At 46.8% G+C, this 13,993-nt stretch overlaps 1 protein-coding gene across 1 annotated transcript in view; it reads left to right on the top strand.

The window, feature by feature from the left end:
* Nucleotides 1-8,801: 8,801 nt before the first annotated feature.
* Nucleotides 8,802-13,993, top strand: part of TNR (tenascin R) — a 91,090-nt gene continuing 85,898 nt past the window's right edge. Inside the window, exons 1-2 of the mRNA XM_061160769.1 lie at nt 8,802-9,300; nt 11,790-12,266. Coding sequence (XP_061016752.1) covers nt 8,802-9,300; nt 11,790-12,266 — 976 coding nt within the window. The remainder of the gene's footprint in view (nt 9,301-11,789; nt 12,267-13,993) is intronic.

Raw genomic sequence — 13,993 nt, 5'->3', positions numbered from 1 at the left:
GTGCACAAAAAAGACTGTCATTTTTTCACAGCTATGGTTCTGGTTTATAAATCACTCCCAGCGATAGCATGGAGACTAACGTTGGTGGAAGCTAGAAAATCTAAACAGAGCACTGGCCGCCCACCCCCAGGAGACCACCTCTCCTTACCTGCCCAGCAACCTACACACCCCTATTTTTTCCCAAGTTCCTCAACCTGAGTTTGTCTCTTTCACTCCCTCTGTGATTCTAGGAGGAAATAAAAATGAAAAAACTCAAAGGCATAGCTTCCACGTGAGTGACTTGTGGCTTTTTCTCTCCCTCGTCATCACCTCCTCCTCCTTCCTCCCACCCCACATCCCACCTTCTTGAGACCAGTTTTCTCCTCCTCTGAGCCTAGGTCAAGGTGATGGTTCCCAAAATATTCTTCTATAACAGTAGCAAAGTTCTTCAACATGAAGAAATAAAGCTGGGAGAGGCACTGGAGGAGACCAAAGGAAAGAAAAGCTACTTAAGAAAAACTTTAGCTAGGTAAGAGTTGGCCAAGCCCCGGTGACCCAATTCTCCCCACATGCCACCCAGAGAGGAGGGCACACCCCAGTAACATGGTATCCCCTGGGCCTGGAGGACCATCCAGGACCATGTCGCCTCTTACACATGACCCAGAAACACCTCTGGTGCTCCATGATAATTATACTGATAAGGAGGCTGGAGTGGAGGAAATAAATCAATGGCATCACACAGATTTCTTGGGTATGGAGCTATTGAATAGATGCAATACTCGCTTGCACTCTCATTTGGAGAGTCGTTAGCTACCTGTCTTGTTCTCAAGAGTCAGTGCATCTTCGAACCCCAAATGTATTATCTTGTCCCTCAGGCTGATGTTTTCTCCCGCTACCTGTAGAACTCTCTCTGCTCCTCTCTCCAGCCTGGCGCTCTGCTCTTTTGTCTTCCCCATCTTCTCTGCTTTCCCCCTCTTCCCCTCCCCCCCCCCCCCCCCGACTCCCACCACTTCATCCTCTGACTGACCGGTTTTGCTTCTATCCTGGAGTCTTCCAGCTGCAGTGGGATGACTCACCTGAGATATAGGAAGAGAGTGAGGGAGCCCGTGGAGGGGCTCTGCTGGCCCCCTCCAGTCTCCTCAGTTGCTTGTGGTGACAGAGATTTGGCATCTAGCTTAGAGGTACAGCCACCACCTCACACCAAAGCCAGACCACAGGTGTCAGAGCAGGCTGGACCCCTCTAAATGAGACCAACACATGGGCGGTGGCATTCTTGGATACGCCACGGGATTAGACCAGGCCTCCCTCATAGGAAGTTAGTTGCAAAAATCTACCCAGCAGCATCGCTGAGGAGTGCCATGGAAAGAGACCACGTGCAGAACAGTCAACATTCCTTGTGCTCCAGAGGAAACGGAGATGGAGGTAGAGAAGGAAGCCAGAAAGGGAAGATTTCAGGAACACAAGAAAGAAAAGCCACTTAGAAATAATTATTAAGTGAAATGAGTTTAGCAAAACTAAGGGCACATTTATTAAGTAGGGATTACATAAGCATAAGTTTCATTCCCCTCCCGCCTCCAGCAGGCTTCAGATTAAATAAGAAAAAGCGAAGTGTCCCATGCCAGCCATCCCACCCCCTCTCTCTGCCTGCCCTCAGAAAGCATTCTCAGTCAAATGCAAATAGAGACACAAGAGAAGCAGAGAGGTCCTCAGGATAGTTAACAATAGTTTGTGACTGAGCCGGCTGGGGACAAGCCAGAGAGAGCTCAGAGAAGTGAGTAAAGATGGAGGGGGCCAGGGCAAGCCCTGGGTTTCTATAAATGCCGGCTGGTGGGAACTGTCCTGGGAAAGGGTAAGTGTAAAAAATGTCTCCCGACCCCTCTAGGATCAAGGTTTACTGGCTTAGCTAGCACTGCTCTTGATTCTCTGAGAAACTATGGAAGCTGGGCGCTTTTAAATAGAGAGCCAGCAGACAAGCTTTCCCTCCAGGGGGAGAAGCTAAAGCAATTTCTGGGGGTAGTAGCCTGGACTGGGTGGAGAAAACATTAAGTGAAAAGTCATCGCTGTCAGAAAGTCCTAAATCTGATCCTGGGAGAAGAGAGTGCTGATCTGTAAGAGCTCTCAGTCTTTTCATGAGAGTGCTATGTGGCCGCTAATTAAAGCTGCCTGAAAAAACAGCAGCTAAGAGTACAAACCGTGGTCAGCAAGATCTGGGTTCAGCCTTGGCTCCTGTGCTCATTAGCTGTGAAATCTTGGTCACATTCTTTGGCCTTTCCTGAAGCTCATTTTCCTCGTCTCCAATAATAGAACTTGAAAGAGGACTTACCACCATGCTGAAATCACCACAGAGCCTTGCTCTGCAACCCGTTTACAGCGGGTCTGATGATGCATGCCCCCTTTGGATTGGTTGTGGCCTGAGCAATGGGCTCTGGGCTCAGTTGTGTCTGACTCTCTGCAACCCCGTGTGTTGTGGCCTGCCAGGCTCCTCTGCCCATGGAATTTTCCAGGCAAGAATATTGGAGTATGTTGTTATTTTCTACTCCAGGGGATCTTCCCGACCCAGGGATCAAACCCTCATCTTTTGCATCTCCTGAATTGGCAGGTGGATTCTTTACCACTAGCACCACCTGGGAAGCCTGAGCCATACCTGTTGCTAAATAACTCCTAAATGTCACTCCTCTTAGCATATAGGGTTGTTATAAGGAATAAACGACATAATATAAGGAAAATGATTAATCTGGTGCCTGGTAAATGCTCAGTTCATTATTGATATGTATTATGGGTTGAAATGTGTCCCACAAATAAGATAATGTTGCAGTTCTGACCCTGGCACCTCAGAATGTGACCTTAGTTGGAAATAGGGTCATTGGGGATGTAATTAGTTAAGATGAGGTTATACTGGAGTGATGAGCCCTTAATCCAAGATGACTGATGTCCTTAAAAGAAGATGGCCCCATGACATCACAGAGATGCAGGCAGGGAGCAAAGTGAGGATGGAGGCAGAGACTGGAGTGATGTATCTGCTAGCTGAGGAATGCCAAGCAAGGCCCGCCATCATCAGAAGCTAGGAGAGAAGTATGAAATAGACTTTCCCTTGGAGCCTCGGAAGGGACTAACCCTGATGACATCTTCATTTTGGCCTTCTAGTCTCCAGAACTGTGAGAGAACAAAGTTCTGTGGCTTCAGGCTATCAAGTTTGTGGTGATTTGTTATGACAGCCCTAGGAAACGAATACAGTATTATCATGGGTAGACTTCTCAAAGGATACATAAGACCATGAATTCATAAAACATCAGGAAACAGAAGTCTTTTTTTTTTTTTTTCCAGTGGGTTTTGTCATACATTGATATGAATCAGCCATGGATTTACATGTATTCCCAAGGAAACAGAAGTCTTTAACGTTCATTTTAGTCCAATCTCTCATGTGATGCTTGAAAGCTCATCTTTAGCATTCTCACTGAGTAGTCTTGGGGCTTGTATTTGAACACCTCCAGTGACCAGGGACTCACTCCCTCTCCTGACAACCCAATAGCTCCAAGAATTAGAAAAATTGTTCTTTACATGGAGCCTAAATCTGTTTCCTTGTAGATTCTCCCATCTGGGAGAATTACCTCCCTTGGACCTTTTGCTTTGTAAAAGCCCAATGCTAAAGCATTTAACAGCCCTTCAAATATTTGCATTCCTTAAATAAGTCATATTTGTGCACATGTCAGTTTCAGCAAATGCAATTTCTTTTGTCTATAATGAATTTCTGTCTTCCCTACCTAAAGAGTCAGCTATTAAATTCCAGTTCCATATTATCATCTGATAGACCAAGTTATGCTGTAGGGAAAAGTCATACCAACATCTGTGCTTCAAAGACCAAAGGTTTATTTCTCTCTTGTGCACTGAACATCCACTGTACCCAGCCAGGACACCCTATATCATAGTCATTCAGACTGAGAAAGCAGTCACATCTTGAACATTGCCAGTCACCATCAATGCAAAGAAGAAAGCTCTAGAGGGTAGTACTCAGTCACTTAGCCACATCCGACTCTTTGCAATCACCCCATGGACTGTAGCCAACCAGGCTCCTCTGTTCATGTGATTTCCCAGGCAAGAATACTGGAGTGGGTTGTCATTTCCTTCTCCAGGGGATCTTCACGACCCAGGGATTGAACCCAAGTCTCTTGCGTCTCCTGCACTGACAGGTGGATTCTTTACCACTGAGCCACCTGGGAAGCCACCAGTCCGCGATTCATGACCCCCTGCCAGCAACTTAGCAGCCTCAGCAGCCAAAGAAGTGATCCCCAGGAGTTCCTCTCACAACCATTGGCCAGTACTAGTGACATGGCCTCACCTTACCAACAGGGGGTGGGAAAATACAGTCCTGGAAGGTGTAGTCCTACCACATGTCTGGAAAGGCAGGCCAGAAACACTTGGCAACTGTCACTGCCTGTTACCCACCACCCTCTGCTCAGCTTCCCCCTGCACCCCAAGGCAAAGTTGCTGTGTCACCTCCAGCCTTCTCAGGGCATGATAATGATCACAGTGCCTTGGCATTATATTTTCTTGTCTTTCCATCTCTTTTGTGAGGCCAATTGTTTCTCAAACATAGGGACTAGGTCATCAGAAACACTTGGTATGTGGAAGCATTTGAGAACAATGACCATATATATCCCCACAGTAAGAGCCCAGGCCCTTACGATGGTTCACAAGGCCTTCTCCGATCTGGCCCCCACTCCTTCTCTGACCTCACCCCCACAACCGCTCCCTCATTCACTGGCCTCCGGTTTCGCCGTCACTCAAACTCACCAGGCCGGCGCCTGCATCAGAGCCCTCCTCCTTGAGGTTCCCCTTGCCTGGAATGCTCTCCCTCAGCTGTCTGCTAAGCTCATTACTCACATCCTTCAGGTCTCTGCTGAGCGGTCACCTCCTGGGACCAGTCTTCCCTGGCCAGGCTCCATAAGATGTCCATGTGACTCTACTGCCCTGGTACCTCCTCTGTTCCCTTCTCTTTTCCTTTCCTCCACTGCAGTTACCACTTGCTGACAGAGCACACACGAATGTTACATCATCATGTATTAAAATACCATATAATATGCACTATATCATATATTACATACGGTACACAATGTAATTGTGGGTATTGATGTGTCGTTTGTCCTCCCCCTGCCGCTCCTTCCCACTACACACACATTTAAATATAACTTCTGCGAATAAAGAACCAGTGCAATAGTAGGTACTCAATAAATATCTGTCAAAGGAATGAATGATAAAAGAACAATATCTCCAGAGCTATCACTTCCCTGGACAAGAATGCTAAACTCCTCCCTCTCCTATGACAGGATTTTGAGTACCTTCAGCATCCTCACCACCCAGAAGTCATCAACAGTGAATGCAGGACAGAGCAAAATAGCCCCCTGCTCAGCCTAGTCTGGGCTTCCCAGGAGGCTAAGTGGTAAAGAATCTACCTGTCAAGCAGGAGATGCAAGTTCGATCCCTGGGTTGGGAAGATCACCTGGAGAAGGAAATGGCAACCCACTCCAGTATTCTTACCTGGAAAATCCCATGGACAAAGAAGCCTGTTGGGCTACACTCCATAGAATGACAAAAGAGTCAGACACAACTCAGTGACTAAACAACAACAGCCTGGTCTATCTGTGCTTAGTCACTGAGTCATGTCAGACTCTTTGCAACCCTTTGGACTGTAGCCTGCTGGGCTCCTCTGTCCTTGGGATTTTTCAGGCAAGAACACCGGAGTAGCTTGCCATTTTCCCCCTCCAGGGGATCTTCCCAACCCAGGAATAGAATCCAGTTCTCATGTCTCCTGTGTCTCCTGCACTGCAAGCGAATTCTTTACGCCCGTAGGTATCAAGGAAGTCCCATAGTCTGTATTGCAATTAATGAGGCCTGACTCTGTAAATCAACTATACCTCAATAAATAAGTAAATAAATATCTACACAAGTAAATAAATAAATAAATAAAGCCTGAGTCTAAATAAGGTTTTGAAAGTAACAAAAAAATCACACTGTTGACTAATTCATAGTCAGTTTGGTTATTGACGAAAGTCTTGCGTTTTTCACAGTGAAAGCTCTACTTTTCTCTCTACATATAATTTTGTAGTTGTTGCTTTAGACTTCAGTGTGGCACCTAACGTTTTTCCCTTTTAATTTTCCCGTCACTGATCTTCCTTTTCATTTCTTTCACTTACTTATGGAGTGTCTGCTCTGTGCAAAAAGCTATGTTAAGTGCTATGGATGTTACATGACAATCCTACAATTCTTAGGGAAAAAAGCTGTTCAGCAATATCAACATGGATCAGACAGCCCAACTCTAGTTTAGCAAATGAGGTAGCAAAGACTCTTAGCCTTAAATGTAAATGACTTTTATCAGAAGCTTTCAATGATATAAGGGCAGATGCCACTCCAAGGATGGAATGCCTAGAGCATCTGAAAATGAGAAGCCTAGTAATGCCTCAGAAAGAAGGGCTTGAAAAGAGATTTGAGTTATGAGGGCAGTTTGGTTCAGACATGTCACTCCATCTATCCTTAAGGTTAGCTCACCTCATCTGATGTAGCCAGGGGATAGCCACATCTCCCATCATTCCAAGAACCTCACACTTCTTTGAACCAGGTCATGGTAAGGTTGAACTTTTCACTATCAAATGATGGAGGGGATTTCTCACATGTTCCAGTGATTTCAAGGGAGTCCTTGGATAGAGGAAGAATCAGGCAGTCTGGCTCTAGAGTCTGGAATCGTAATAGCTCTACTCTGCTCTGCTTCCTCTTCCTATTGGAAATGAAGATTTTAGTCTAACATGTAACATAGAAAATGTAATATTGGAAATGGTTTTCATAATAGTCACAAATACAGATTACTCTTAAAAAAGCAACCCTCAGAAATTGTCCAGTTGAACCAAAATTGAAGAGAATAGTGAATAACTTGAGGATAATGCAAAGATATCAAATGAGTTGGAGAATGATTCAGCCCTTTGTTCACCAGGCATTTAATCACTAATTCACCTGTTTATCCATCCTTCCATGTATCCACCCACTTATTCATTCAACAACCATGACATTAAGCACTTTTGCTGTCCTACACACATACTAAATACTGTGGATAAAATGTGCGTTGTGTGCTCACTCAGTCATGTGACCCCATGGACTGCAGCCTGCCAGGCTTCTCTGTCCATGGGATTCTCCAGGCAAGAGTATTGGAGTGGGTTGCCATTTCCTTCTCCAGGGGATCTTCCTGACCCAGGGATCAAACCACATCTCCTGTGTCTCCTGCATTGACAGACGGATTCTTTATCCACTGAGCCACCTGGGAAGCCTGTGGATAAGATATAATCTGACCTAAATTGACTTAGCAGTTTGGGTCCAGTGTGGGGAGATAGGAGGTGGGGCTGGCAGGGGCAGAAGCAAAGGAAATTCATGGTCTAATATGGCAAATGCTCTCAGAGAGGGTTTATGAGGAGTCGGGGATGACCTTAGCCAGTGCTCGGGATGTTCCTTAGCCTCCTGAGGGAACAGGAATAAAAAGGTGAGAGCAGAATGCTTCGTGGAGGAAGAAACACTGGCTCTAGTCCTAGCAAAACTTTCTAATCTCAATATTCCCAGAACTAACACAATTTCCATCAAAGACTAGAGAAAACTGAACATTCTTTTCAGGAAAAGCACTGGAGCATAGCCATTAAGAACACAGGTTTTGGAGTCTGATCTGCATTCAAATCTTAAGCTTTCTAGGCAGAAGTCACTCCATTACAAGATGGGGACAATCATAACATTCAACCATAAGGTTGTTCTGAGGGTCAAGTAAGATCCCATGTGAGGTGCCCAGCACAGTCTGTACGCACTACACCTTCAGTTGATGTTAGCTGTCATCCATTGCTTTCTTCCCAAACTCATATATATATTTTCACTCTGCTCCTTTGTCCTTAATCTTCTTAACTCTAACATTACCTTTAGAACTAAAGTCTGTAAGCCTCTTTTCTCTGTTACACAGGGAGTACAAAAGAAATATAATTTCTGTAAAACTGATATGCATCGTAGTAAATTTATCATGTTTCCTGGTTCTTGGTGACTAGGTAACCAGCAGAGGAGCTAATTCATTATTTTAGCAATTCAAACAGGACCTCGGAAGAAAGGCACCCTGCGGTCACAAAGCACTGGGACTGTACTAATGAGAAGATTAAAAGAAAGTTCAGCTTACACAGTTCCAGATAATCACAAATGTACCCAAGGATTATTAACAACCACAATTACCTGGAACTATATTATCTGCCTGCTTGGTTATTCTGAAGTCAACTTGTATTTGAATAGATGAGCTTAGAGGAGTTAATAAGTTATTTTGAAGTGGCTGGCTGGGCCCCATCCTAATACACATCAGGGGAAATATGAGGGTATGCCTAAGGCTTCATAGTACCCAGCATCCTAATTCTCATCCAGAAGTGAAATGAAGCTCTGAGTTCTCCTGTCCACAGAGCCCCTGTCCCGAGTCCTTGCAGGTCCTCTTTGTTGGAACCACCTGCCCAATGAGGGGCCAGAATCATGTGTTCTAGATAAACCTTTTGGAAAATCAAAATGTCTTTCTGCAGAAGCAATGTCCATTCTCAGGGATTTCTCTAGAGGACAAAAAGCTCTGTGCTTTCATGACCCTGGTAGTCACTTCCCAAACATCCCCTTAAAAATCTTCACTGCCATCCTTTAGTTTTGTAGGACTGTGCACTGCAGTATGCCCAGGTGCAGGTCTCAGAGGCCTTCTGGTTCATCCCCTGGTTTCTCTTGCATATTCCATGCTTTCTGCTGCAGGCTAGTCTTGAACCCGGAGCTCTACTGAGAGGATGGGGGCAGACGGGGAGACAGTGGTCTTGAAGAACGTGCTCATTGGCGTCAACCTGATCCTTCTGGGCTCCTTGCTCAAGCCCTCGGAGTGTCAGCTGGAGGTCACCATGGAAAGGGTCCAGAGACCAACAGTGGAGGAGGAAGGAGGCGCTGCCAGCTACAACGCATCCAGCAAGGAACAGCCGGTGGTCTTCAACCACGTGTACAACATCAACGTGCCCCTGGACAGCCTCTGCTCCTCGGGGCTGGAGGCCTCGGCAGAGCACGAGGTGAGCCCCGAAGACGAGGTGCTGACGGAGTACACGGGCCAGACCTCGGACCACGAGAGCCAGGTCACCTTCACGCACAGGATCAACCTCCCCAAGAAGGCCTGCCCGTGTGCCAGCTCGGCCCAGGTGCTACAGGAGCTGCTGAGCCGAATTGAGATGCTGGAGAGGGAGGTGTCAGTTCTGCGGGACCAATGCACCAGCAACTGCTGCCCGGAGAGTGCGGCCACAGGTAGAGTCCTGGAGTTTACAGCCAGTCTCTGGAGGGGAGGGAGGGTGCTGAGCAGACAGGGAGCGGGAATCTGGGTGGTTACACCAGTGCCTGAGAAATCTGGCACCTCTTCACACAGAGGGGAGAAAAAAAAGTGCCCTCATCTGTAGCTCTGTGTTAATACGCCTCTAAGATCTAAGTGTGGTCCTTTCCCAGGGGATTCGGCATAGGGACTCTCTACAGCACTTAGCCAGTCTGAAATACATTAACCTAATTTGGGGGGGATGAGTCAGGGAATGGTACATCGGTTCAGCACAGCAACTGCTGTGGCGAGCAGGGAATTTGATGTCTGTCTTCATTCATCTTTGGTTTTCACAGGCTGTTGAATTGATATCTATCCATGTTAACCAGAGGGACTAGAGAATGCAGGCGCTCTGTTCACTCCATCTCAGCCTTTCTCCCGTCTGAGAAAATTACAGTCATTAAAACCTCAGAGGACCTGGCCCCATCTTCTCCAGCAAGCTGGAAGTTTCAGCCCCTGCCCCCTCCACCAAAACACGTGGCTGTGCATACATCTGCGCCCATACCCACCCACAGAGTTTATTCCAAGCCTCTCCCCAACCAAAGGCTGAGTATCCGGAACTTGGATATCTAGCCTCACCTACATCCTAACTACTAACACTTATGAATGACTCTTTTGACCTCTCTGAGAGAAGTCAGCTCATCTTCAGGGCCAGACTTCCTAACTACGTGTCCTAGCTCTGCTACTTACTAGCCTGTGACTTAAGCAAGTTGCTTAACCCATGTGTTCCTTTCCGCCTCAACAGACTAGAGTGACGAGGAGTTATTAAATATAAAAACCTCCACTCAGATGAAAGCCCAGCCTCTAGTAGGCACTTCATGTTCAGTAGCAATTATCAGCAGATCCCCAGTGAGCAGAAAGTGTGTCCCCTTTTGTGCCCAGCTTCTCTCACCCAAAACAGTACCTTCTACCCATTCGATTCAGTCTGTAATGAGAAAAGGACGGTGTCTTACCATCTTGGGTTCAAGCTTTTACCTCTCTAGGGTCTAATATCTCAAGCCTTGCCCAAGGATGAAAGAGGTGCCAGGAATGGCATTTTAATAGGGAGAAAAGGCCCATATGTTCAGAGAGATGTCCAACACATTCATTCTGAAACACCTAGACTGGGGGTAGTCTTTGAGAAGAGAAATATTTCTTGGGTTTTCTCACCTCTTTCTCCTTATAACCAAAACTATAAATAATCTGAAACTGAGAGGACAAAGTCCAGGTGTTCAGACTCTCCTTCCTCAGTGAGTTCACCTTTTCAGTGGAGTTGGGGAATATAGGAAGACACAGGTGTCCATGGACATGGGTCTTCAGTGCCTGGGAAGCTGGTGGCTTCTGTAAGTGGGCTGTTTTTTTAAACCAGCTTCCCACCAGTTTCCCTGGGAAGATGTGGAAAGATCTATAAGGAAGATCTATGTTAACCAATGCCAGTATAGTATCCTTTTGGGTCATTGGGGGAGGGAGTGCATGAGGTGGCAAAATTAAACAAGGACATAGCTTGCTTGACTTCCTATCCCCAAGGCCAAGCGCTGAGAAGGATGCCAAGCAGGTACTGCTATGGTGTTCATTTAATAAGTTTGTTTGATTCTTGCTGGACAGATAAATTAACCACTCTAGTTATTACATGGTAAGGGCTAGGACAGGAGATACACACAGAATCCTAAAAAGATCACAGCAAACAATCACCAAATGAGACAAGTTCTGGCAAGCCTGTGAAGTGACCCTGGAGCTGAACTGTGAAGGATGAGCAGTTAGTTAGATGGTGGGAAGGAGAGGAATAGGATGCATCTGCAGCACATGTGACCTTGACCTGCCTCACAGGCCTGCTACTCAGCCTCCATCCCCTCGGTCCCCTTCCGTCCCCTTCAATCTTCAGCACCAGCACCTGGGTGTGTTGGTCAGGGACTGCCCCCAGGCTCTGAGAACCTCCTTGATCTGCCCCAGGTAGAGAACGGATGAGCATGAGAATTGACACCCTCCAGGGACAGCCCTCCATCCCAGTTGAGGTGTGGCTTGCCCTGTGGCCAGAAGATCCCCTGCAGGACTGAACCCAAGTCACGCTCCCTGGGACTTTGCTTGATAATATGTTTGGCTTGGGCTCCTCCCTCTCTGTCTCCTCTTCTCCATGACCAGTTTTTTCCTGGGAGCACCTCCCAATTAGTCACCAGGGAACCCAAGCCAAGACACATTGCAGGTGAGCTCCTAAAGGACAAGGGACCCAATCTCACTCATCCTCACCCTCAACACTATGCCAGACACACACAACCCACATTAGATGAAAAGATTCATGAAGCTGATGATGTGCCAAGCTAGCTTGAGCTTCCCTCTCAGCAACACAAATCTGGTCAGTGAGCGAGTGGAGGTCTCAGCCTGCCCCCCTCCCCATACCCCACTGCCAGGAGGTTCCACAGCTGCCCTTTGACCTTCTCCTTGGCCATTCCAGGACAACTGGACTATATCCCTCACTGCAGTGGCCACGGCAATTTTAGCCTCGAGTCCTGTGGCTGCATCTGTGATCAAGGCTGGTTTGGCAAGAACTGCTCGGAGCCCTACTGCCCGCTGGGCTGCTCCAGTCGGGGCGTGTGTGTGGAGGGCCAGTGCGTCTGTGACAGCGAGTACAGCGGGGACGACTGCTCGGAGCTCCGGTGCCCGACCGACTGCAGCTCCCGGGGGCTGTGCGTGGACGGGGAGTGCGTCTGCGAAGAGGCCTACACGGGCGAGGACTGCAGCGAGCTGAGGTGCCCCGGGGACTGTTCGGGGAAGGGGACCTGTGCCAACGGTACCTGCCTGTGCCAGGAGGGCTACGTCGGTGAGGACTGCGGCCAGCGGCGGTGTCCCAACGCCTGCAGCGGCCGAGGACACTGCCAGGAGGGGTTGTGCCTCTGTGAAGAGGGCTACCAGGGCCCTGACTGCTCGGCAGGTAGGGAGGGGGGCTCCGCAGGGCCGTCGGCAAGGGCGGTCCAGCCAGCTAGCTGGAGGCGGGAAGAGAGATGGGAGGGAAGATGAATTTAGGCCAAAGAATTGCCCAATGGGTTGTGCTCCTCTGCTTTCCGAGAGAGGTGATGCCTTGAGTCGATCGCAATTGACAACACAGGTTTAAGGGGAGAAGAGTGGAAACCAGAAAATGTCAAGTTTGGGATGAAAGTTGAATACTAAGGCTGGAACAAAGTCAATGGTAATAATGGAGACAGCATTTCACTGTTCTTGAGATGGAAGAAAGCAGAGAGTCAGGCCAGGGGACCACCTTAGGCAAGGGACCCCTCTCTAACTCAGCGGACTTCCCAGAGCTCCACTCCCTCCGAAATATTCCCCTTTCCCATTGCCATATTCTGAGGACACTCCTTTCACAATGCTAGGGAATGAGATGGGGCATAGTCTTTGATAATCAGACTCACTGGGCACTCTGGTTATTTTTGGAGCTTCCATATGGCAAAGTGTTATTAATTTATGAAATGATCTAGAATCCACATGGATGAAAGTATTTATAGGCAAGGAATTACATGTAAACAGGAATAAATTACTAAAGACCTCCATTAAGCAAGAACTCACAGTCTAATTAAAACGCTATGACTCAGTTTGTTCCAGAGGACATATAACAAGCTGGAATCAACCCCACATGTGTCTACATCACGAAAACCAAGACAAGGGTGATATCCCGAAAGGAAGCCCCAAGTCCATCAGTGAGAACATACCAATATCTCATTGGAGATCATTTTCTTTTGCCTAAAATCAGATTATTTTCATTATCTCACTGTGACTGCTCGTCATCTTCTAAATCAGCGACTGTCACTGATTAATTTGTATTTTAAACAATACAGATTGAGTGATTGATCTTCATCCTTCTCATTCATAGTACAATCTGTAACAGTCAGCTCAGAGGGCTCAATGGGAAGATTTAAAATAAAAAATAACAAGAAATAAACATTATTAAATCTTCTGATGAGTTGATTCTAGGAATTTTTCTGATCAGATTTCTGACCTCAGTTTAAGGGGGAGATTCTGGGAGGCCAGGTCTTTTATTCTTGAGCATCAGCAGTGATTCCCACCTATGTACCAAAGCAGTCTGACAAGTCTCCTGCACCTGCAACTTAAATTTCTTTTAAAAGATGAATGCAACAAGGTAACTAAAAAAACAACAATTCACTGCTTAGGGGAAAAATGTTTTCATGTTCCTCCATTTTTTTCCATAGTCAATGGTTTCATGTAGCCTCCTACTTTTGTTTACTGAATATCTTTCTGAAAATATAGTTATTATACCATTGTTCAGAAGGAAAATTCAAGCAGAAATTGAGCTGCATCATTTACAAACCCAAGGTCACTAAGTAATTGCTGGAAAGGGGAAATTGAAGCATGATCCCCAGTTCTCACTCCCAGGACAAGGCTCCATGAGGCCCCATCAGAGGATGCTAAGGGTTCTTTTGGGCCCTTCTCTATGTGTGGCTACTGTATAGTTCACATTCTTCTTAATAAAATTGATCTCTGTTGGGTTGTACATACCTGTCATGTTCTTCCTGACCCTCCTTTTCCACAGGGATGGGTTCATTTGCAAATAGAACCTTAATCTGATCCAGGGGTACAAACTGAACTGGAGGTGGCCCTTCTGGTCACGTGGGGAAGACTCAGCAGCCGCTAGCAACTACAACTAGG

This window comes from Dama dama, chromosome 14 (assembly GCF_033118175.1).
Source record: "Dama dama isolate Ldn47 chromosome 14, ASM3311817v1, whole genome shotgun sequence".
Lineage (NCBI taxonomy): Eukaryota > Metazoa > Chordata > Mammalia > Artiodactyla > Cervidae > Dama > Dama dama.
Note: the sequence above shows the minus strand (reverse complement) of the source record. Positions and strands in the feature narration are given on the sequence as shown.